The sequence below is a fragment of the Chiloscyllium punctatum genome, chromosome 10, assembly GCF_047496795.1.
Source record: "Chiloscyllium punctatum isolate Juve2018m chromosome 10, sChiPun1.3, whole genome shotgun sequence".
Taxonomy (NCBI): Eukaryota; Metazoa; Chordata; class Chondrichthyes; order Orectolobiformes; family Hemiscylliidae; genus Chiloscyllium; species Chiloscyllium punctatum.
Window position 1 is genome coordinate 43,151,239 of NC_092748.1, and position 22,742 is coordinate 43,173,980.

Consider the following 22,742-nt stretch of genomic DNA (forward strand, 5'->3'; position numbering starts at 1 on the left):
GCATGTGTGTGTATTTGTGTGTGTGCGTGCGCGCTTTTTTTGAGACTTATCCCACAAAGGCAGCAGCAGTCTTACTGTTGGTGTCCACTCTGGCTGCCCCAGAGGGGGAGGTGGGCTGATGGGTACAGGGGCGCACAGGGTCCAGGGGGACATAGGGTGGTAGGGCGGCCAGGGCGCGGATGGGGGTCAGACGGTGGGTGGGGACAGATGGGGAGTGTGTGTGGGGGATGGTGCTGGCTGGGTTGGGGGCAGGCAGAAGGTGGAGGGGGCAGGCTGGGGTGCTGTGTTAGATGGGGTTGGGGCGCAGGAGTGGGGGGGGCGGTGTTGGATGAGGTTGGGGACAGGCGGGGGGTTGGGGGCTGGCGGGGAGGTGCGGTTTTGGATGGGGTTGGGGGCGGGAGGGTGGTGGGGTTAGATGGGGTTGGGGGCAGGCGGGGGGGTTGGGGGTGGTATTGGATGGGGTTGGAGGCGGGCAGGGTCAGTGTTGGATGGGTTTGGGGCGAGGGGGGTGAGGTGTTCTGCTGCACGGGGTGTGCTGCCTAGTCTCCTGAATGGGGAGCAGACTGAACAGAAAACTCAGTCACAGAGGACAGGCATAGAATCGATTAACCGAATAATCAATTATCTGAACGAAATAGTGCCAGCCCATCTCGTTTGGATAATCGGGGTTCCTCTGTACTTAGTAAGGATATTCCTGGGAATATGTCCAGGGAAGTCATTTGGGTGAAACAGAGAAATAAGAAAGAGATGATTACTCTATTGGGATTATACCTTAGACTCTCCCAGTAGTCATCAGGAAATTGAGAAGCAAATTTGTAAGGCGATCTCAGTTATCTTTAAGAATAAGAGTGGTTTTGGTAGGGGATTTTAACTTTCCAAACATAGACTGGGACTGCCATAGTGTTAAGGGTTTAGGTGGAGAGTAATTTGTTAAGTATGTGCAAAAAAATTTTCTGATTCGGTGCACCAACTAGAGAAGGTGCAATACTTGACCTACTCTTGGGAAATAAGGCAGGGTAAGTGGCTGAGCTGTCAGTGGGGGAGCACTTTGGGGACAGCAACCATAATTCTATCAGTTTTAAAGTAGTGATAGAAAAGGATAGACCTGATCTGAAAGTTAAAGTTCTAAGTTGGAGGAAAACCAATTTTGATGGTATTAGGCAAGAACTTTCAACCTTTGATTGGGTGTGGATGTTCTCGGGTAAAGAGACGGCTGGAAAATGGGAAGCCTTGAAAAATGAGATAATGAGAGTCCAGAGACAGTATGTTCCTGTTAGGGTGAAAGGCAAGGCTGGTAGGTGCAGGGAATGCTGTATGACAAGAGAAATTGCGGCTTTCGTCAAGAAAAGGAAGGAAGCATATGTCAGGTAAAGACATCAGAGATCGAGTGATTCCTTAGAAGAGTATAAAGACCGTAGGAATATACTTAAGAGGGCAAAATGGGAATATGAGATAGCTTTGGCAAATAAGGTTAAGGAAAATCCAAGGGACTTTGTAAATGCATTAAGGACAAAAGGGCAGCTAGGGAGAGAATAGGACCCCTCAAAGATTAGCAAGATAGCCTATGTGTGGAACAGCAAGAGATGGGGGAGATACTAAATGAGTATTTTACATCAGTGTTTACTGTGGAGAAGGACATGGAAGACACAGAATGTGGAGAAATAGATGGTGGCATCTTGAAGAATGTCTGTATTGCAGAGGAAGAGATGCTGGATGTCTTAAAATGCATAAAGGTGGATCAATCCCCAGGACCTGATCAGGTGTACCCCAGAACCCTATGGGAAGCTAGGGCAGTGATTGCTGGGCCCCTTGCTGAGATATTTGGATCATTGATAGTCAAAGGTATGGTGCCTGAAGACTGGAGGATGGCTATCTCTTTAAGAAAGTTGGTAAGGACAAGCCAAGGAACTTTAGGCAAGTGAGCCTGACATCGGTAGTGAGCAAGTTTTTGGAGGGAATCCTGAGGAACAGGATTTACATTTATTTGGAAAGACATGGGCTGATTAGGAATAGTCAACATGGCTTTGTGTGTGGGAAATCATTTCTCTCTAACTTGATTGAGTTTTTTGAAGAAGTAAAAAAGAGGATTGATGAGGGCAGAGCAATGGACGTGATCTAAATGGACTTCAGTAAGGCATTCAATAAGGTTTCTCATGAGAGACTGGTTAGCAAAATTAGATCACATGGAATACAGGGAGAACTAGCCATTTGGTTAACAACTGGCTCGAAGGTAGAAGACAGAGAGTGGTGGTGGAGGGTTGCTTTCAGACTGGAGGCTTGTGACCAGTGGAGTGCCACAAGATTTAGTGCTGGGTCCATTTCTTTTTTTATTATTTATATAAATGATTTGGATATAAACATAGGAGGTATAGTTAATAAGTTTGCAGATGACACCAAAATTGGAGATGTAGTAGACAGCGAAAAAGGTTACTTCAGAGTACAACAGGATCAGATAGGCCAATGGGCTGAGGAGTGGCAGTGGATTTTAATTTAGATAAATGTGAGGTGCTGCATTTTAGAAAGGCAAATCAGAGAAGGACCTCTACACTTAATGGTAAAGTCCTTGGGATTGTTGCTGAACAAAGAGAGCTTGGAGTGCAGGTTCATATTTCCTTGAAAGTGGAGTTTCATGTAGATAGGATAGTGAAGAAGGCATTTAATATGCTTTCCTTTATTGGCGAGAGCATTTAGTATATGAGTTGGGAGGTCATGTTGATTAGGACATTGATTAGGCCACTTTTGGAACACTGTGTGCAATTCTGGTCTCCCTCTTATTTATTGATGGTGTCAAACTTGAAAGGGTTCAGAAAAAGATTTAGAAGCATGTTGCCAGGGTAAGAGGTGTGTGCTACAGGAAGAGGCAAAAACAACGACTGCAGATGCTGGAAACCAGATTCTGGATTAGTGGTGCTGGAAGAGCACAGCAGTTCAGGCAGCATCCGTGGAGCAGTAAAATCGACATTTCGGGCAAAAACCCTTCATCAGGAATAAGGGCAGAGTGCCTGAAGGGTGGAGAGATAAATGAGAGGAGGGTGGGGGTGGGGAGAAAGTAGCATAGAGTACAATAGGTGAGTGGGGGAGGGGATGAAGGTGATAGGTCAGGGAGGAGGGTGGAGTAGATAGGTAGAAAAGAAGATAGGCAGGCAGGACAAGTCATGAGGACAGTGCTGAGCTGGAAGGTTGGAACTGGGGTGAGGTGGGGAAGGGGAAATGAGGAAACTGTTGAAGTCCACATTGATGCCCTGGGGTTGAAGTGTTCCAAGGCGGAAGACAAGGCATTCTTCCTCCAGGCGTCGGCCGGTGAAGGAGACCCAGGACCTCCATGTCCTCAGCAGAGTGGGAGGGGGAGTTGAAATGTTGGGCCACAGGACGGTGTGGTTGATTGGTGCGGGTGTCCCGGAGATGTTCTCTAAAGCGCTCTGCTAGGAGGTGCCCAGTCTCCCCAGTGTAGAGGAGACCGCATCTGGAACAAAGGATAAAATAAATGATATTGGTGGATGTGCAGGTAAAATTTTGATGGATGTGGAAGGCTCCTTTAGGGCCTTGGATGGAGGTGAGGGAGGAGATGTGGGCACAGGTTTTGCAATTCCTGCGGTGTCAGGGGAAGGTGCCAGGACGGGAGGGTGGGTTGTAGGGGGTTGTGGACCTGACCAGGTAGTCACGGAGGGAACGGTCTTTGCGGAAGGTGGAAAGGGGTCGGGAGGGAAATATAACCCTGGTGGTGGGGTCCGTTTGGAGGTGGCGGAAATGTCGGCAGGTGATTTGGTTTATGCAAAGGTTGGTAGGGTGGAAGGTAAGCACTAGGGGCGTTCTGTCCTTGTTACGGTTGGAGGGGTGGGGTCTGAGGGCGGAGGTGCGGGATGTGGATGAGATGCGTTGGAGGGCATCTTTAACCACGTGGGAAGGGAAATTGCGGTCTCTAGAGAAGGAGGCTATCTGCTGTGTTCTATGGTGGAACTGGTCCTCCTGGGAGCAGATACGGCAGAGGCGGAGGAATTGGGAATATGGGATGGCATTTTTGCAGGAGGTAGGGTGGGAAGAGATGTAATCCAGGTAGCTGTGGGAGTCGGTGGGTTTGTAAAAAATGTTGGTGTCAAGTCAGTCATCATTAATGGAGATGGAGATGTCCAGGAAGGGGAGGGAGGTGTCAGAGATGGTCCAGGTAAATTTAAGGTCAGGGTGGAATGTATTGGTGAAGTTGATGAATTGCTCAATCTCCTCGCGGGAGCATAAAGTGGCTCCAATGCAGTCCTCGAATGTAGTGGAGGACGGGGTGGGGAGTGGTGCCGGTGTAATTACAGAAGATGGACTGTTCTACGTAGCCAACAAAGAGACAGGCATAGCTGGGGCCCATACGGGTGCCCATGGCTACCCCTTTGGTCTGGAGGAAGTGGGAGTATTCGAAGGAGAAATTGTTAAGGGTGAGGACCAGTTCAGTATAGGAAGAGGCTGAGTAGGCTGGGGTTGTTTTCCCTGGAGTGTTGGAGGATGAGGGGTGACTTTATAGAACTTTATAAAATCATGGACAGGATAAATAGACAAGGTCTTTTTCCTGGGTTGGGGGATTTCTAAACTATCGGACTAAGTTTAGAGTGAGAGGGGAAAGATTTAAAATGGGACCTAAGAGGCAACTTTTTCAATCAAAGTGCGGTACGTGTATGGAATGAGCTGCCAGAGGAAGTGGTGGAGGCTGAAACAATAACAACATTTAAAAGACATCTTGATGTGTATATGAATAGGAAAGGTTCTGAGGGATTTGGGTCAACTGCTAACAAATGGGACAAGATTAGTTTAGGATATCTGGTTGGCATGGACGAGTTGGACCGAAGGATTTGTTTCCGTGCTGTAGTTTTCTATGACTCATTCTATTTTCTAGAACTGAACACTCAATTGTTTTATAATGTCCTGATTAACAAGTGCTACCACTTTTCATGAATTGTAACCCCCGGCTCCTCTGCTTCTGTACTTCAATAAAACTATATTTCTAATGGATGGTAGCTTTATTATTCATGCTAGAAAATATACAACCTTAAACCTAGCTGTACCAAAGTTTATTTGTCAGTTTCATTCACAATCTACAAATTTGTTCATATATTTTTGTATTTTGTCACCATCACCTCCTGTGGTAAATTCATCTCATGACTTGAATTTGATATTGGTCAACACTTTTCAAATGGTAATTCCCATTGTCTTACTTGCATCTATAAATGTTCAAAGTCAAACATATGCTTGCATTTCTGGTGGGCAGCATCAAATTACACTCCAGCTCTTCATGCTCATGACTAAAGGAACAGCAAGTACTAGTTCACTGCCAAATTATATTAGTTGTACAGATATATGACACCTTCCATCCTTTCCAAGTGTTGCGACACGGGGTAAACAACTCTGCTGATTTAAACCCGACACACAGAGAAGCTCACCTCACATTGTAATCTGTTAAATTTCGAGACCTGTTGCAGAACTATCCCAGATTTCACTACTTAAAGTAAAAATTAACAATTTTCTTCTGTAAGTCCAACAGAGAACATTAGAACTACTATTTACAACTCCTTTCTTTTCAACCTATCTTTTACCTCCCACTCTACAATACTGGTCTGATAAGAAAACCCTGATTAAGATTTACAAAAAATTAATCACGTTTCAAAACCCGTCAGCTTTGTCAATTCTCCTCTGTAGATTTTCCTCTGTAGATTTTCTTTTGGGTTTTCCTGGGCCATCTCTTCTTCGGTCTTCTGCTGCACAACTTTCCTTGTGGATGGGTACCTTTCAGCGAGCTATTTGGCTGGCAGTCTAGTTTGTTGGTGCTCTCGGCAATTCTCCCCCTAACTGTTCAAAATATCCGGTTTTATACCCCAAAACATTGGATCATTTCATTGGCTCGATGTCATCAAAATATTAAATACAATTCAATTGGACTTTGGTCACTGGGGTATAATTTAAACGGACTGGCTGAATTTGAATTTGTTTCTATATAACACAGAACCAGCAACACAGAACCGGCTATTTGTGTAAACCAAATGTTATATTTTTAAATTGTTCAGCACACTCTGTGCTTTCAGTCCTTGCTAGCTTCCTCTCTCTCTTAAAGGTACAGTACACACCTACACCTTCATAACATCTCCCTCCTAAAGAAAAAGTTCACCATTATAATGAAAAGATGGCTTCATTTTTTCTCTATTCTTTAACCACATTACCATGGCATACACATGACTTTAATCTAAGTTCATATTAACGTCTTCCCACACATATATAACATTAAATAGATACCAATTTCATCTATACTTTAACAGTTAAATCCGTGATAATACGTCTGTGATTATATTCTTATGCTTCACAACATGTACAATTTGTAAATTAAAAGTCTGTAACATAAGACTCCAATGAAATGGTCTCATATTCCTGTCTTTAAAGCATTCCAAGAATGTAGGAGGATTGTGATCCATGTACACAACTGTCTCTGACACATTATTCGTGACATACACATTAAAATGTTGAAAGGCCAGTACCAAATTCAATAGTTCTTTTTCAATCGTGGAGTACTTCCTCTGGAGGATGTTGAGTTTATTTGAAAAGTAACCAACTGGCAGTTCAATCCCATCATCATCTTCCTGTAGCGATACAGTTCCAACCCCTATGTCACTAGCATTGATGGTCACCTTGAAGTGTTTCAAAAAGGTTGGTGTAGCTAAAACTGGTGTGGTGGTCAATATTGCTTTCAAATGGTTTAATGCCTCCTGACATTGTTCTTTCCATCGAAACTTTGAGTTCTTCTTCAGCAAATCGGTTAATTGTGCCACTACACTGCTGAAGTTTGGAACAAACTTCTGATAGAATCTGCTTAGTCCCAAGAATCAAAGCACTTCTTTCTTCGAAGTTGGCCTGGCCTTCATACTTGTGTTCTGTGGGGTCAACCTTTCATGATCAATGTAACATCCCAAGAACGTCATCTATACTTTCGTAAATTCAGTTTTGTTTAAGTTTTTACCTGTTTTGTTTCTTCTAGTCATTCAAAGAGCTCCGCCAACTGTACCATGTGATCTATCCAGGATTTAATAAAGATCACTGCATCATCCAAATAGACTGTCCTGTTTGCCAATTCAGCCACAATTCTGTCCATGAGTCTTTGGAGTATGGTGGGTGTGTTTTTCATTCCAAAGGGCATCACTTTGAATTAATATAGCCCATTTGGGGTTACAAACACAGAAATTTCTTTCATCGTCTCTGATAAATGTACCTGCCAATAACCACATATTAAGTGGTGTAACTGGCTTGTCCAACTTTCTCGATACAGTCCTCCAATCTTGGTATTGGATATGAGTTCAATTTTGAAAGGGCGTTGACTTTCCGATAATCCACGCAAAATCGTTGAGACAGATAATTTACTAATCTATCCCACTCTTCAAGGACTTATTCATTTTTTAACATATTTTGAGGCACATCAAAATCCACAAAACCTGGATTTGATTCCTCACTCTGTGGGGCAGTAAGTAGCACCTGCTTCTCCAGTTCTTGCTTTCTCTCTAGGGTAATACATTTCAACATGTTCACATAACATGGTGAATTGGTCATGCTAAATTGCCCATAGTGTTAGGTAAGGAGTAGATGTAGATGTAGGGGTATGGGTGGGTTACGCTTCGGCAGGATGGTGTGGACTTGTTGGGCTGAAGGGCCTGTTTCCACACTGTAAGTAATCTAATCTAATCTAATAACATACCCGATATTATTTTTTCCTATCTAGCATCTTTACTCGGAAGTTCACGTGATTAACTTTTTCTCAATCTGATAGGGACCACTAAACCTGACTTTGAAGGGATCTCCTATCACTGGTAACAGTACTAACGCATCATCCCCTCTGGAAAATATCCGAGTCTCAGAGTTTTTATCTGTCATCTGCTTCATTCTATGTTGTGCCCTCTTTATGTGCTGTTTAGCTAACTCAACTACATGATTTAATCTCTCCCTCACCTCGAATACATAATCTAAGTGTGAGGTCTCTGACTTTGGTCCTGTCAATTTCTCTTTATTAATTTCAAAGGGCCTCTCACTTCACGTCCAAATATTAACTCGAGGGAGTAAACTGAGTAGATTCACTTGGGGCATCTCTGATGGCAAACAGTACAAATGGGATATCTTTATCTCAAACATTGGGGTAATCCTGACAATATGCTCTTAACATGGCCTTCAAGGTCTGATACCACCTTTCTAAAGCTCCCTGGGAGTTAGGATGATACACACTTGATTTACAGTGCTGCATTCCTAAATTATCCATGACTTTCTTAAACAGCCTAACAGCAAAATTAGACCCTTTGTCTGACTGAATCTCTCTGGGTAGCCCATTCCGCGTGAAGAAAGCTATTAACTCTGAAATGTAATTGCCTCTGGAAATCTGGAAGACACATCCATTATGGATAACAAGTACTGGTTCCCAATTTTAGTTCCTGGAAGGGGACCTACACAATCAATTATAACCCGTGTGAAAGGTTCTTCGAAAGCAGGAATTGGCAACAAAGGTCCTGGTTTTATATTGCCTGTGCCTTACCTACCATTTGGCACATATGATACATATGGCAAAAGTTAACCATATCCATGTGCATTCCATGCCAATAAAAGTGTTTTTGTACCTTAGCCAGAGTCTTTCGTACCCCTAGGTGACCTAGTTCATGTGTTACCCGTAACACTTTCTGTCTGTATGCTACTGGCCACACAATCTGGTGCACTTCAGCCTATTTCCCCTCTGCACTAACCTGCTGTGGTCTCCATTTTCATCTTAGGATTCTTTCTTTCAGATAATAACCCTCAGGAATATTCTCTGCCTCCTTTTCAGAGCACGCATTCCCATATATATCTTTTATGTATATCTTTTATTGTCTTGTCATTCTGTTACAAGTCCTTTACTATGTTCACTAATGCCACTGGCTTCCCTTCTTTTTCATCTTTTCCCACAGTGCCTTTCTTTAACAATCAGCACTGTGACTATACGTGTCCACTTTACCACAGTGGAAACACCTGAGGCTTTTTACTTCCTTTCTACCCTCTTGGGCTTTTTTTTAAACCTGTAGTAAACACTTACCAGTGTTCCCTACCCTTTGTTCCATAGCGTCGGATCCCCCCTTCTCCCAACTCCTGTTCCCCACAGGATGAAATTCTGGCTGGAAGCTTGTCTTATGCACAAACATGTATTCATCTGCTAATTCTGCTGCTCTTCTCACTTTCTGAATTTTCTGTTCCTCCACGTGAATTCTTACCATTATTGGAAGTGAGTTTTTAAACTCCTCCAGCAGAATAGTCTGCCTTAGCGCCTGAAAGGTCTTATCTACCTTTAAGGTTCACACCCATCAACCAAAATGACTATGTTTAATTCTTTTGAAGTCAACGTAAGTGTGACCTGGTTCCTTCTTTATGTTTCTGAACTGCTGTCTACATGCTTCTGGTACCAATTCATAAGCACTTAAAATAGCCTGTTTGACTTCCTCATAATCTCTTGAGCCCTCATCTGCCAGCGTGGCAAATACCTCATTAGCTCTACCTACCAGTTTAGTCTGAACGAGCATTACCCATAAATCCTCAGACCACCCCATCTGCCCAGCCAATTTTTCAAATGAAATAAAGAAGGCTTTGACATCTTTCTCATCAAAATGTGGCAGAGTTTTGACATATTTGTACATATCATTTCCTTCTCTTTTAATCTCCATCCTGTTAACTTGACGTTCAAATTCTCTCTATTTCTTTTTCCTCTCACTCTTACTTCTCTCCCTCTTTCTCTTTCTCTCTCTCCCTTTCTTTTCTCTCTCTTTGTCTATTCTCTAATTCCATTTTTTCAGTTGTAATTTAAGGTTTTCTATCTCTACTGCACTTGTCTATTTCTCTGACACACCTAAGTATTTGAATAATTCCATTACAATTTCAGCTTTACTTTAGTTCTTGGTTAAACCCAATTCTAATCTCTTTGCTAATTCTAAGAGTATGGTCTTTTCTTTTCTTTCTAAACTTTCTTGGCAAATTTGAGAATCATTTTCAAACCCCAGAACCTCTTTAGCCATTTAAGAGCCATTTCTCTCACTTTTAACTTAACCAACCACAAGTGGGTTTCCTCTGGGTGCTCTGGTTTCCTCCCACAGTCCAAAAATGTGCAGGGTAGGTAAATTAGCCATGCTAAATTGCCCGTAGTGTTAGATGAAGGGGTAAATGTAGGGAAATGGGTCTGGGTGGATTGCGCTTCGGCGGGTCGGTGTGGACTTTTTGGGCCGAAGGGTCTGTTTCCACACTGTAAGTAATCTAATCTAATCTAAAAAAAGTAACCACAATTAAACAAATTGTCTCACCTACATTTTATTTAAAGATCTAGGATACTAATCGGCAAGTGTTTAAATCTACTGGGCTCTTATTATATCCGAAATCAATACAAATCTGTCCAAATCTCAGACTGGGCCTGTCTAAACCTATCCAAATCACGAATCCGAGACCCAACAGTTCAAATCCTGGCGATTAGCCCCCAAACTCTTATGACATGGGGTAAACCCCTCTGCTAATTTAAACTCGACACACCGAAAAGTTCACCTCACGTCATAACCTGTTAAATTTCAAGAGGCAAAGAACTATCCCAGATTTCACTATTCAAAATAAAAATTAACAATTTTCTTCTTTAAATCCAAGAGAGAACATTACAACTACTATTTACAACTCCTTTCTCTTAAAGCTATCTTTTACCTCCCACTCTACAATACTGGTCTGATTAAAAAATCCCAAATAAGACTTACAAAAAAATTAATTACGCTTCAAAATCAGTCAGCTTTGTCAATTCTCCTTTGTAGATTTTCCTCTGGGCTTTTCTGAATCATCTCTTCTTCAGTCTTCTGCTGCACAACTTTACTTGTGGACAGGTACCTTTCAGCGAGCTATTTGGTTGGCAGTCTATTTTGTTGGTGCTCTCAGCAGTTCTCCCCCTAACTGTTCAAAATGTCTGGTTTTATACCTCAAAACATTGGATCATTTCATTGGTTTGATATCAACAAAACATTAAATTCAAATTCAATTGGACTTTGGTCACTGGGGCATAATTTAAACTGACTGGCCGAATTTGAATTTATTTCTATACAACTCAGCACTGGCTATTAGTGTCAACTAAATGTTACATTTTTAAATTGTTCAGCACACTCTGTGCTTTCAGTCCTTGCCAGCTTCCTCTCTCTCTCAAACGTACAGTACACACCTACACCTTCATAATACAAGTCATGCTGATTTTCTTCTGCTCTTCCTAACCATCACTTTCCCTAATTCATTAGATGCATTCCTTTCCCACCATCAGCTTGTACTGTCCTTTCTCCTCCTTTACGTAAAACTGACATGTTCTTCCCTGCTTTCCTCTGAAGTGCTACTCCTGGCTTCACTCTTCTCTATTACAAAGTGTGACTCCTGTCTTCATTCTGTTTTTTTCACTGCCTTTTGTCTTAAAGCTAAGGAGATTCAGCAGTAGTTGTTTACCAGCTGTATTATGGACCAGGTCAAACCCCCTCAAAATATTTTAATAAGCTAGCCTAGACCCTAACTTTTTCTTATTTCAAAGGCAAATATGTAGTGGATATCCCAGGTGTGATGCCATTGGTTAAATCACTCAGCTTTAAGTGAAACAAAATTCATTTAAACACTATAGTTGAAACATAAACAAAAGAAATGGAATTTAGAATAACTCAACTATTGGAAAATTTAACTGACCTGACACAGCAACTTAACTAAAGAGCTGTCCAATTTGCGTAACATCCCATAAACACACCCCTTGGTAAAAAGTAAATTCAAACACAGGTTGTTACAGGCAGGAGAGACTTCAGAGAGAAATGTCAGCCAGGAATCGTCTGCTGAAGCTTGGAACCTTTCTCTGCACTGAAGCAGCTTCTCCACTACAGCTAAACCAGCAACTTCTCACTGTTACAACTAAACAAAACTAGAAAAAAACCTGTACTCGGAAAACTGGACACTGCCCTACCATTGTTAAACTAGGGTCTTTCCAAGCATTTCAATGCATCTGCCTTTAGGACCTCTCTTAAAAAAAAACCAAGGACAAAATAACGTTGTTAAAGTGACTGCATTGTCACACCTACAAATACTATTGCAATAAGTGGTCAATTTCTATTACCTTGCAAAAATATTAACCAACAGCATGGAGCTACATTCAATCTCTTTCAGTCGTGGGGATAACACAACAGCTAAGTGCCTGCGATCTGTACTTTTGGGGAGAGAATATGGGAAGAAAGAAGCCAGGAAGCAGCACTTTGGAAAGTAGTATCTGATGTTATTTTTATCTGAGTAAGGATATATACACAGTGCCTTACTTGTGCTGTCATTCAGTGTCAAATATGGGAAATTGATTTGTATGATAATGCTGGATTGCTCATGGACAATTGACCATGGTGTCCTATATTCTTCTGCTCCTACAATCACAGAAGAGGAACATATATTTTTCTTCTGACAGCACATGCACATTATTTGATGTTTTTCCCCATCAATTGCTAAGTCAAATTAGCACAATACATGAGAAAAAGAATAGTAATAGCCTGATCCTAGTGAAGGTCTCCAGCATCACACTCTTTGATTTACTTCCTCAATGTTGTCTTACCTAATAATATCTAGGGTGGCCATTTTAAAAAAAGGATGAAGGCATTAAATTGCTGCAATCCTTGCCAGTGCAGCTGTGCTCCCCATCAATGTACACTACCCGTGCTGTAAAGCAAGGGTCCTGACATTTTGATATTTCTGATATCCTGTGCCCCTTCCTGTTTACTCTAAATGAATGATTTTTTTGCAGCTAGGTTGCTTTGCAGAATTGACTGTGTCAAACCCTTTCTGACCAATATGTTTCACAATATGTTCCTTACATTTGTGCATTTCTCCTTCCTTAATTATCTACAATGACAAGGCACAATTCTTGTTTATCAGGGGAAGTAGTTTTCACATTTTGAGTTAGTCTTGAAAAGTACCATAAATACTCACAAAAACTTACTTTAGATGCTGTAAATCTAAAAGTAAAAATAGAATATTTGGAAATACTCAAGCAGATCAGATAACATCTGTGGAGAGAGAGAGAAAGATGGAGTTAACTTTTTAAATTGATGACTTTTCAGCAATTAAAAGTTCTGTGAAGGACTTAAGGTAACCTCATCAATAATGAGCTACAATGGAATTAATTTTTCTCTTTGTTAATTCCATTATACCTAAACTGCCTGTCAGAAATTCTGAATTCTTTTATCTATTAAGATGAAAACTTACTCTAATATTTAAATTTCAAGGCATTTTGTATTATTTCACAAGCTTGTTGAAACCTGTTATGGGCCAGACCGGAATCCCTCAAAATATTTTAAGAAGGTAGTCTAGACCCTAATATTTTCCTTTTTGAAAGGGTGTGATGTGATGTGATGCAACTGGTCAAACCACTCGGCTTTAAGCAAAACAGAGTTTATTTAAGCACTACAGTTGAACCAAGAACAAAAGAAAGTGGAACTCAGAATAACTTAACTATTGGAAAACATAACCACCCCGATACAGTAACTATTCCTAATTAACTGTTCCAAAACAGTAACATCCCATAAACATCCTCTTGGCAAAAAGGTAAATTCAAATCGATTCTTGCAAACAGAAGGGAAAGATTTCAGAGAAAGTCAGAGGAATCCTTTATTGAAGCTGGCAACTCTTCTGGACTCCAACATCTTGTGACTGCTACAGCAAAAAGCAAACCAGAAAAACCAGAACTGGGAAGGCTGTCCACTCCCCCTCCGTTGTGGAACGGTTATTCCTTGGACTCTTCGGTGTCTCTGCCTGACCTCTCTTCAAAAAAAGCTAAAGACAAAATTACCTTTTTAAAGTGACAGCATCATCATAAACCTAATAAAAATGATAGAATCACATTCTTAATGTGTAAGTCTTATCATGATTTAAAAAATGTTAATGAAATATAAAAGTAAGAGTGAATGTCAGTTCTGGTAATCTTGGTTCAATACAATATATTCTGCTTGCTAAAATGGTGCAAGCAATTGTTTCAGCAAAGGAAAATGTTGGGGATTCAGTGCAGTCGGTCGGCATCATAAAGGTCAGGAAGTTTAAAATTTGGTGAATGACATTTCAAGCATCACCCCTATCTTATTTTCAAATACCAAACAGTTTTTATGGGTTTTCACTCTTTGTTTCTTTGGGGCAGACAATGGTGTAGCAGTGATGCCACTGGACTCATAATCCAGAATGCCAGGCTAATCCTCTGGGGACCATGATACACAGCAAAATTTTAATTGAATAAAAAGCCAGCCTAATGGGAAGCATGTGACCACTTTGGATTTTTGTAAAAACCCATCTGATTTTCTAATGTCATCTAGGGAGTGAAATTTGCTGTCCTTATCTACTTTGGTTGACATGTGACTCCAGGCCCATAGCAATAGTTGAACCTTAACAATGTTCTGGCCAATTAGGGATGGGCAATAAATGCTGACCCATCCAGGATGCCCCACATTCCTTGGTTGAATTAAAAAGTCTTATAGTCTCGCTACATCTGACTATGCCAGTAATATGATAGATCACTACAATATTACTCTTTTTAGTTATTCAGCAAAAGAAAAGCCACAAAGTGACTTCAGCATCACTTTAAACAAGTTTTAGGTATTAGAGGGAGGGTGAGTAAATTTACATTGAAATTACTTTGGACATTTATAGCATCATCCACTTCTTGTAGCACAGTATCATTTAATGAGAATCCACTTTAAACTGACATGATTAACTCATACAGTATGGATTTATTGGTTTAAACTTCTGTTAATGTTCTGCTTATAGTAATATTTACAGTTAAATAGTCAGAAGTAAATTCTCAAATGGTGAATTATTTCTGGGGTAATCTGGCTAGTGGTCTCTGTGCTCTCGGCAAGATGTTGTGAAACTTGAAAAGGTTCAGAAAAGATTTACAAGGATGCTGCCGAAATAGATAGTTTGAATTGTAGAGAAGGGTGAATAGGCTGGGACTATTTTCTCTGGAATGTGGGAAGCTGAGGGGCAACATGACTGAGGTTTATAAAATCATGTGGGGCATAGACGGGGTGATTGGCCAAAGTAGCAGCAAATTACTGCAAATGCTGGAATATGTACTAAAACTAAAAACAAAAAATGCTGGAGATCCCAATGGGTCAGGCAGCATCCATGGAGAGACAGCAAGCAAGAGGGATTTGGAGTGCTTACAGCGTTTGAAAGGCATCTGGATGGGTACATGAATAGGAAGGGTTTAGAGGGATATGGACCAAATGCTGGCGAATGGGACTAGATTAATTTAGGATATTGGGGTAGGCATGGACGAGTTGGTAAAAAACAATGACTGCAGATGCTGGAAACCAGATTCTGGATTAGTGGTGCTGGAGGAGCACAGCAGGTCAGGTCTGGATTAGTGGTGCTGGAGGAGCACAGCAGTTCAGGCAGCATCCAAGGAGCAGTAAAATCCTCGGATGCTGCCTGAACTGATGAGACGAGTTGGACCAAACAGTCTGCTTCCATTCTGTACATCTCTCCGGCCGGAAACTATGGAGAACATTAAATCCAACTGGATGCTAATTTATAAACAGTGTTGGACAGGCGAAGACCCCATTGTGTCGTTGCGTTACGGTATTCCTGTTACACCTATAGTATTGGACACTTGAAGTGATCGATGACGTGACAGTCTTTTCGAGGTTCTCCAAGCCTCAAATGAAAATACAACTGAAGGAATAGAAAATGCTGGGCACAGTCCTTTCTCGTGCGGCGTACGCGGAAGCGATGCGGCTGGTCGCGCTGAGCCACTGAATGTGCACTCGTTCTGGTGCTGACGCTCCAGCCCACGATTTGCATTGGTTTTAGTTGTCAGTTGGCAAAGGTTTGCAATGTAAGCTACACGTCACGGGGCCGGGCTCTCTCCTCAGGAAATACCTTTGAACAGAGACTTCAAAACTCCCAAATGATGTGAACTGTTCAATTTTGGGACCCGGACCGTGCGGCTGGTCTCATGGCTGCGAGGGGTTAGAGCCAACATTATATTTTAGCAACAACACTTTTCCGACTTCAGCTACAGTGCTAGCTAAGTCTGGAAATTCTAATTATAACAACAACCAGCGGCGCTTGCCTTTTCAGAAACTGTTTATAGGGTACATTCGAAATCAGATCTTGTTTTTTTTAAGAAAAGTATAATTCAGAGAAAGAATCAGAATCCCGTTAGGAACCCTTCTAAACGTAACAAAAAATTACCTTGAAATATGGAGAAGACTGAAAGCAAGTCTAAGAGGAGCTGCTGCGGTAAGTGCTTTGGCTACACAGCATTTGGAAAGCTTTACATTTAAACTTTTAATGCAGCATTTTGGAAATTATTTGAGAATATTTAATATTCAACCTACGGTATTAAATGTTTTAATGGAGTACCTGATATGCTCTTTGAATTGACTTCATTGAAATGTGTATTTTTCTTGTCCTTTAAACGATAGTCTCATTTGTTGGATACTTCAAGACGACTGGCTTTCTTATTTACCTTTGCCATGGATTGTCTACATGGGTAAGTCCAGCTGCAAAACTTCGACTGTTGCTCTCTTCGGTTCTGTTTTGCTTTCACTGTGTAGCAACTAGCTGGGGAAGGAATCCTCTAGTGGTGGTTATGTTGAAACATCAAAATTAGATTGGTGTAAGAATTTTCTCTGGTCAGCACTTACAGTGAACCGCCAATCGTTCATGTAGAAGAGGTAAACAGTGAGAATCTTCTCAAATACAGTTACAGGCACAGATGTGGACTAGAGGACATCATAGTGACACTTTACCGTGGTATTGGTATTGATTTGAAATACTGTAACACACATTTCAATGTTTGGGAAAGTTGCCTTCACGCACAGATGGTCTGACCCAATTGAATGTTTCAAAAAAATATATAAAAGTCCCCCATTCAAAAGGGACCAAATGACATAAGCTTGTCATCAAAGTAGGAGAGAGCAACTATGTGATTCTGGACAACGGTCCCAAGACCAGCATAAGTCAAATGGAACGGATGTTCTTTGGTTCTTTAAATCTAACACTCCTTTACAAGTCTATGAAATCCCTTCGATGAAATTAGAAGGGGGAAAAAATACAGATGCAACAAATTTGAATCTGTGGAGCCACAGCCTGAGGTGGCATTTGAACTGAAAAGCTGAAGACTGATCAAGAACGTCTGCCTAAGAGGAGAGTGGAGAAAACTCACCTCACGTGAAGATGAAAATCTCAGTCTTTTAGAGAAGGGGGTGTTGTGGCTCTAACTGAGTATACTGATACAGAATTCAATCCTATTTCCAACAACCTTCGCTACAAACAAGAACTTCAATCACCGCTTAATTATAGACACTTTAGAAAGGCAAAATCAAAACTGTTTTACTTTATATTACAATCTCAGTACTTACTGATCTGAGGAGCGAAGGAGCATGAAATGACGTGAATATTAATGTGGACAATTCTTGTCTTTAAATCAATAGACTGTATCTTCAACATATAGCCGAGGTCTTGAGTAAATATTCCAGCTGACACTTAAGGGCAGTATTGAGGAGCACTATAGTATCAGATCTGTTGTCTTTTGATGTAAAATTAAATCAAGGCCCACCTCATATTCAGGTGAACAGAAAAAATCTCCGAGCACTAATTAAAGAAGTTCAGGGCTCTTGGCCAACATTCTCTCCTCAATCCACATCTTGAAAACAAGCAATTTGTGGAGTATTACAGTGCAAAGAATATTGTTATGGGAACAGCCATGTCAGAGATTCTTTCAGTGGATTATTTTTCAATTCTGCTTCAAAATGTTTTAACTTTATCTGCTATTGTAACTTTTTTTGGATTCCCTTTCTCTTATTTTGGATAATTTAGAGTTGTATTTCATTCTAGTTTAATTACGAAAACTTCCTTCGTATTTTGCTTGTGCTTCCCTTTATTGATGCACTGTTCCATTTCTGGTTCAATCTAACACTGTTTCACAATTCCTAGTTTACTTCAATTCTTATCGCTTTGTCCATTTTGGATGACTTTTCAATTACATAGCTGGGAGTGATTAGTTTCCTTTTGTACAATGGGCACATTATACAGAAAGCAACGTTCCAAACTTTTAAGTCTCTTGATACATTTTGTGCTTCACAGTCTTTATTCCCCAAAAGACAACCTAGTGGAGTTTACATAAATGTATTTTATCTGTCCAGGACTCTGCACAGTTTGTGTTACAACTGGGTGCTCAATCAAAGTTTCGCAATTGCAAATACTGGGTATTTGTATTTTTTTTTGAGGTGTAAAAGACTCATTCAAGAGATAAAACCAGACCATTTGAAGGATAAAAGACATAACATTGTGTGTTCTAGTGGATCTTGTAGCCTTGCTGACACGATGGGTTGCTTTGCCAACGTTTCATTGTTCAGTATCATTTCTAATTCAGTGCAGCAGAATATCCACCATTTTAGATGCACACTTGCCATGCCACAGCTTAGAAAGTTATCAGCCAAGCTGTGGAAAAGAGCTTAGAATAATTAGATGGTTGTTTTTGTCCTGCGCAGACTCGATGGCCTGAAGGGCCTTTTTCTGTGCTGATAACATCAATGACTCTATGATTCCAATCCATATTGCCTGTTACCAGTGAGGGATAATTTCCAGAAATAGACCTGACTGATTTATACCACTAGAAGTAACAAAGCAAGACTTCGCTATCAGCTGGTGTAAGTTCCTGTGCTTTTTGAAATAACTATACCACAACACCCTGATGTATGAGCATATCGAAATAATGGTCCAGATTTTACAAAGTTCAAATAATCATTTCTGACATGTAGGTGGGAGTTGTGCACAGGGACCCTGCGGTATTCCCAGCATAGCTGACTCCAAAGGAATTGCCCTGTAAATTGAAGATTCCGCTCAGCAGTTCCGCAACATATGGAAAGTTGTTCCAAAAGTATCCATTTATATCTGAGAATTCGAGAGCTCTGCTCCAATTATATAAATAGCTACTGAAAAATAAAAATGCATTTAAAAACCTGGTCAAACTGTTGAGTAACTATTCATGTGAACCCATAACTTGCCACACCCATTCTCAATGACATCTCCCTTAGATCCCTTACACCCCCCTACTCTTAACCTGACTGTCCCCTCCTTCTAAGGATCTGATCCCTACCTCCTCACCACTGAAAACAACAGCAGCTCCACTTTTCCCTTCGGGATCTGACACCTCCGCTTCCCTCATTGCCCTTCGCCCTAGGAGCTAACCTGGCCCTCAGGACCCTATTCCACTCTTGTCTCCAGATCAGACACTAACTCTCTTCTTCCAGACCTGGCAGCAACTCTCTCCTGCTGTTGGACTACCATTACCTCTTTCTGGACTTATCATCACACCTCTGCATCCCCCAAGGTTTAACAACACTCTCCTTCTCTGCTGCTAGACCCGACCACCTCTCCTCACCACCTCATCTTGACATATCCCCTGCTCCTGCTGGAAGATCTCACATGACATCTGTAATCACCTTCCTCAGAACATGACACCTAACTCACTGCTCTCCCTGGAACTTGACACAAACCTCTACTCTGCCTGGCATCCCTGCTTACTTGCCTGCTACTTCCTACTCACCTAGCACCCTCCCCTTCCAGTGCCCTAACCTCACATTCTCGTATTTACTCTTTCACAGTAGCTGTCAACATGGCTGTCAGTGATTCAGGACCTTGAAATGACAAAATACAGCAAGTGCCTGCAGTGAAAAGGGGGCCATGGTTTGCCATCCCTCCCAACCTTTGAACTTGTCAAAATGAAAGTATGGCTCCACATTTCTGAAGGAGCCCTAATCAGAATTTCCTGTCAGAAAAGCAGAGCTCTTTCATTGCATAAAAAGCATGGAGCAGAGCAGCAACTTGTGTGTTATTGCCACTTCTTGGAAAATCTGGCCCAACACGTTTTGTCTGTGATTGATATCTATAATTACCATATTATGTCCTGTGTTAAAGTCCAAATGTTACATAAATAACTTATTTAAAGAAACATATTTTATTGACACAGCTTGTCAGGAGGTGACACCCTCTAGGAACTACATTTATATTTGAAAATAGAAGATACTAGGTATTCAAATGATAACCTACCCATGGTATACTGAGGTTGGTAACTTTAACCTGATATCCATTTCATTTTTAAAAAAAGTATTAGAATGAGAATATATGAGAAGCAGTTCCACTGCATTTGTTTAAAACTTCCTGAATAGTTTGGTTGACAATTCACTGTTGTTCAGAACACTGAAAAAGCATTTAGACAGCCCTACATTGCATTAATTCAGAAATGATCGCTGCTTTTAATTCCCCCATATATTTAGCTCAGTGTTTGGGGAAGAAAAAAGATTTTCATTTGTGTATTGCATCTTCCACTTTCTGAAGATTTTATAAGATGTTTCACAGTCAATTCGTTGCTTTCAAAGGTCATCATTATTGTTTTGTCAGCAAACATGGCAGAGAAGTTGTACATAGCACGGTTCTACAAACGTCACTGAGACTTAAGGCAATATTGGCTGAGGAATGAATTCAGAAATCTTGAGATATTTTGCATTCACTTAAACAATCAAATGGATTCTTGGTTTAAGTGAAATGAATTAAATAAATGTAACACGTTTCTAACCATGCAATTCTTATTACATCTTGCTCTATATTTTGCTGTAAATCCTGACTGGGTCTCGAACTCCCAACCTTATGCCTCAAAGCTAACTTGGCTCCTACTATAGGTGGAATGTTATGTGCATTTCTGGGCCTTACACCTTAGAAAAGATATATAGGCCTTGAAAGGACCACAATGTCGATCTTCTGGAATTCCAAGTGTTAAACTACGAGAAGAAGTAATGCAAATTAGAGACATATTCTCTTGAATCTAGAAGGTAAAGGGTGACTTGATCAATGTTTTCAAGGTATTATGGGGAACTGATAAGATAAATAGAGGAAACTTTTGTTTTTGGTTGCGGAGTCTAGATCTAGGTGGCATAACCTAAAATTGGAGCCAACCTCTTTCGGAGTTTAATTAATAAACACTTATACAACTAGAGCAGAATTTAGTTTGGAAGTCTCTTCAACAAATGGCAATTACGATAGGCTAACTGTTCATTTTAAATCTAAGATTAATGTTAATCAGTTATATTAAGGTATATAAGGAAAGAGGGATATATAGAGTTAGGTCACAGATGAACCATGGTCTCATTGAATGGTGGGTCAGATGTCAACAGGCTAAATGGCTCACTTCTGTTCCTGTGTGCCTATTGTGCTGAGCTGTCACTTAGCAGATAGATTATATAATACAATTGTGGGAGAATGTGCTGCTGATTTGCATCAGGATAATATAATGGCTACCATATGATCTAATAGAATTGAGGGTCAGACCTTTATGTTTGCTTTGTATGATTCTCTCTCCCATAAGTATCTGGACAACCACATCCTGCAGCAAGCCTTATGTTTGTGGCACAACAGCATCACAATTCTCCATTTATTCGATTTCATTGTATAATGTCTCATGAAAAGCAGTCTCAGCAGCCAGGGAAAACTTTTGCCTGCAAGACGTCAAGCATGGACCATTACAGCACTGTGTAAATCTGGTAAGGATGTTCCCTGAGGTCAGAAAAGATGCATGCAGAGGTCATGTAGATTGTCTTCAAGGCCAAGATGATTGACCTGAAAGCATTTACCTAAAGTATAAGTTTTTTAGGAACAGAAACTTAGAAACAGAAAATTCGCATCACAGAAGAAAGCAATTAGGCCCATCAAGGCTGTGCCAACCAAAAAAAACCTCTCTCACTTCTCTCTATTTCCAGCTCTTGGTCAGTACACTTTAGGTTATTGCGCCTCAAATATATATCCAAATATTCTTTAAATGTAATGAGGGTTTCTTCCTGTATTATCTTTTCAGATAATTGGATCAAGATGCAAACCACCTCCTAGGAAATAACAATTCTCCCTCACTCACCTTTAATCCTTCTGCCAATTACTTCTATGCCCACTGGTTAATGATTTCTCTGCAAAGGGAAACAGATTCTACCTATTCACTGTAACTAGAACCCGCATTATTTTATAGCCATCAATCAGACTTCACTTCAAACTCCACTGTTTTGCCATTTGGATGCAAGTTTCCCATCGGAAGTTATTGTAATTAATTATACTACAGAGCTTTTTCCATTGTAGGCTATCATTTGAACTCTTACCAAAGGCTTTTCTCATTGAGTGTTAGAGATTGTTTGAAACTTCCTGAAATAGCTTGGTTGACAATTCAGTGTTCAGAACACTGCAAAAACACTGAAACAGCCATACATTGCACTAACTCAGAAACAATTACTGCATTAATTCCCTCATATATCTAGCTCACTACTGGGGGAAGAAGAAAGATTTTTCATTTATATCTTGCATCTTTCATGTTGTGAAGATTTTATAAGATGCTTCACAGTCAGTTGATTTCAAAGGTCATTGTTATTGTTTTGTCAGCAAGCATGGCAGAGAATTTGTAACTAGCATGGTTCTACAAATGTCACTGAGATTAAAGACAATGTTGGTGGAGGAATGAGTTCCATAATCTTGAGATATTTTGCGTTCACTTAAATAATCAGGTGGATTCTTGTTTAAGCTATTAATAACACACTTCTAACCATGCAATGACTATTACATATTGCTTATGCTTTGCTGTAAATCCTGACTGGGCCTCGAACTCACAGCCTTATGTCTTAAAGCTGACAAACCTGATGAATTATGTCTTTTTC

General features: G+C 40.6%; 1 protein-coding gene and 1 long non-coding RNA gene across 2 annotated transcripts in view; one reads left to right on the forward strand and one right to left on the reverse strand.

The window, feature by feature from the left end:
- Positions 1-445: 445 nt before the first annotated feature.
- On the reverse strand, positions 446-16,505 carry LOC140482083 (uncharacterized). The gene is made up of 3 exons (XR_011961661.1): positions 16,411-16,505; positions 12,995-13,061; positions 446-3,463 (listed from the first exon to the last, which is right to left on the reverse strand). It is a non-coding gene; the product is annotated as an uncharacterized lncRNA (long non-coding RNA).
- The window catches only part of slc40a1 (solute carrier family 40 member 1), a 57,983-nt gene continuing 51,086 nt past the window's right edge, over positions 15,846-22,742 (forward strand). The window contains exons 1-2 of the mRNA XM_072579020.1: positions 15,846-16,287; positions 16,473-16,540. Of these exons, the coding sequence (XP_072435121.1) occupies positions 16,248-16,287; positions 16,473-16,540 (108 nt within the window). The 5' untranslated portion in view covers positions 15,846-16,247. The remainder of the gene's footprint in view (positions 16,288-16,472; positions 16,541-22,742) is intronic.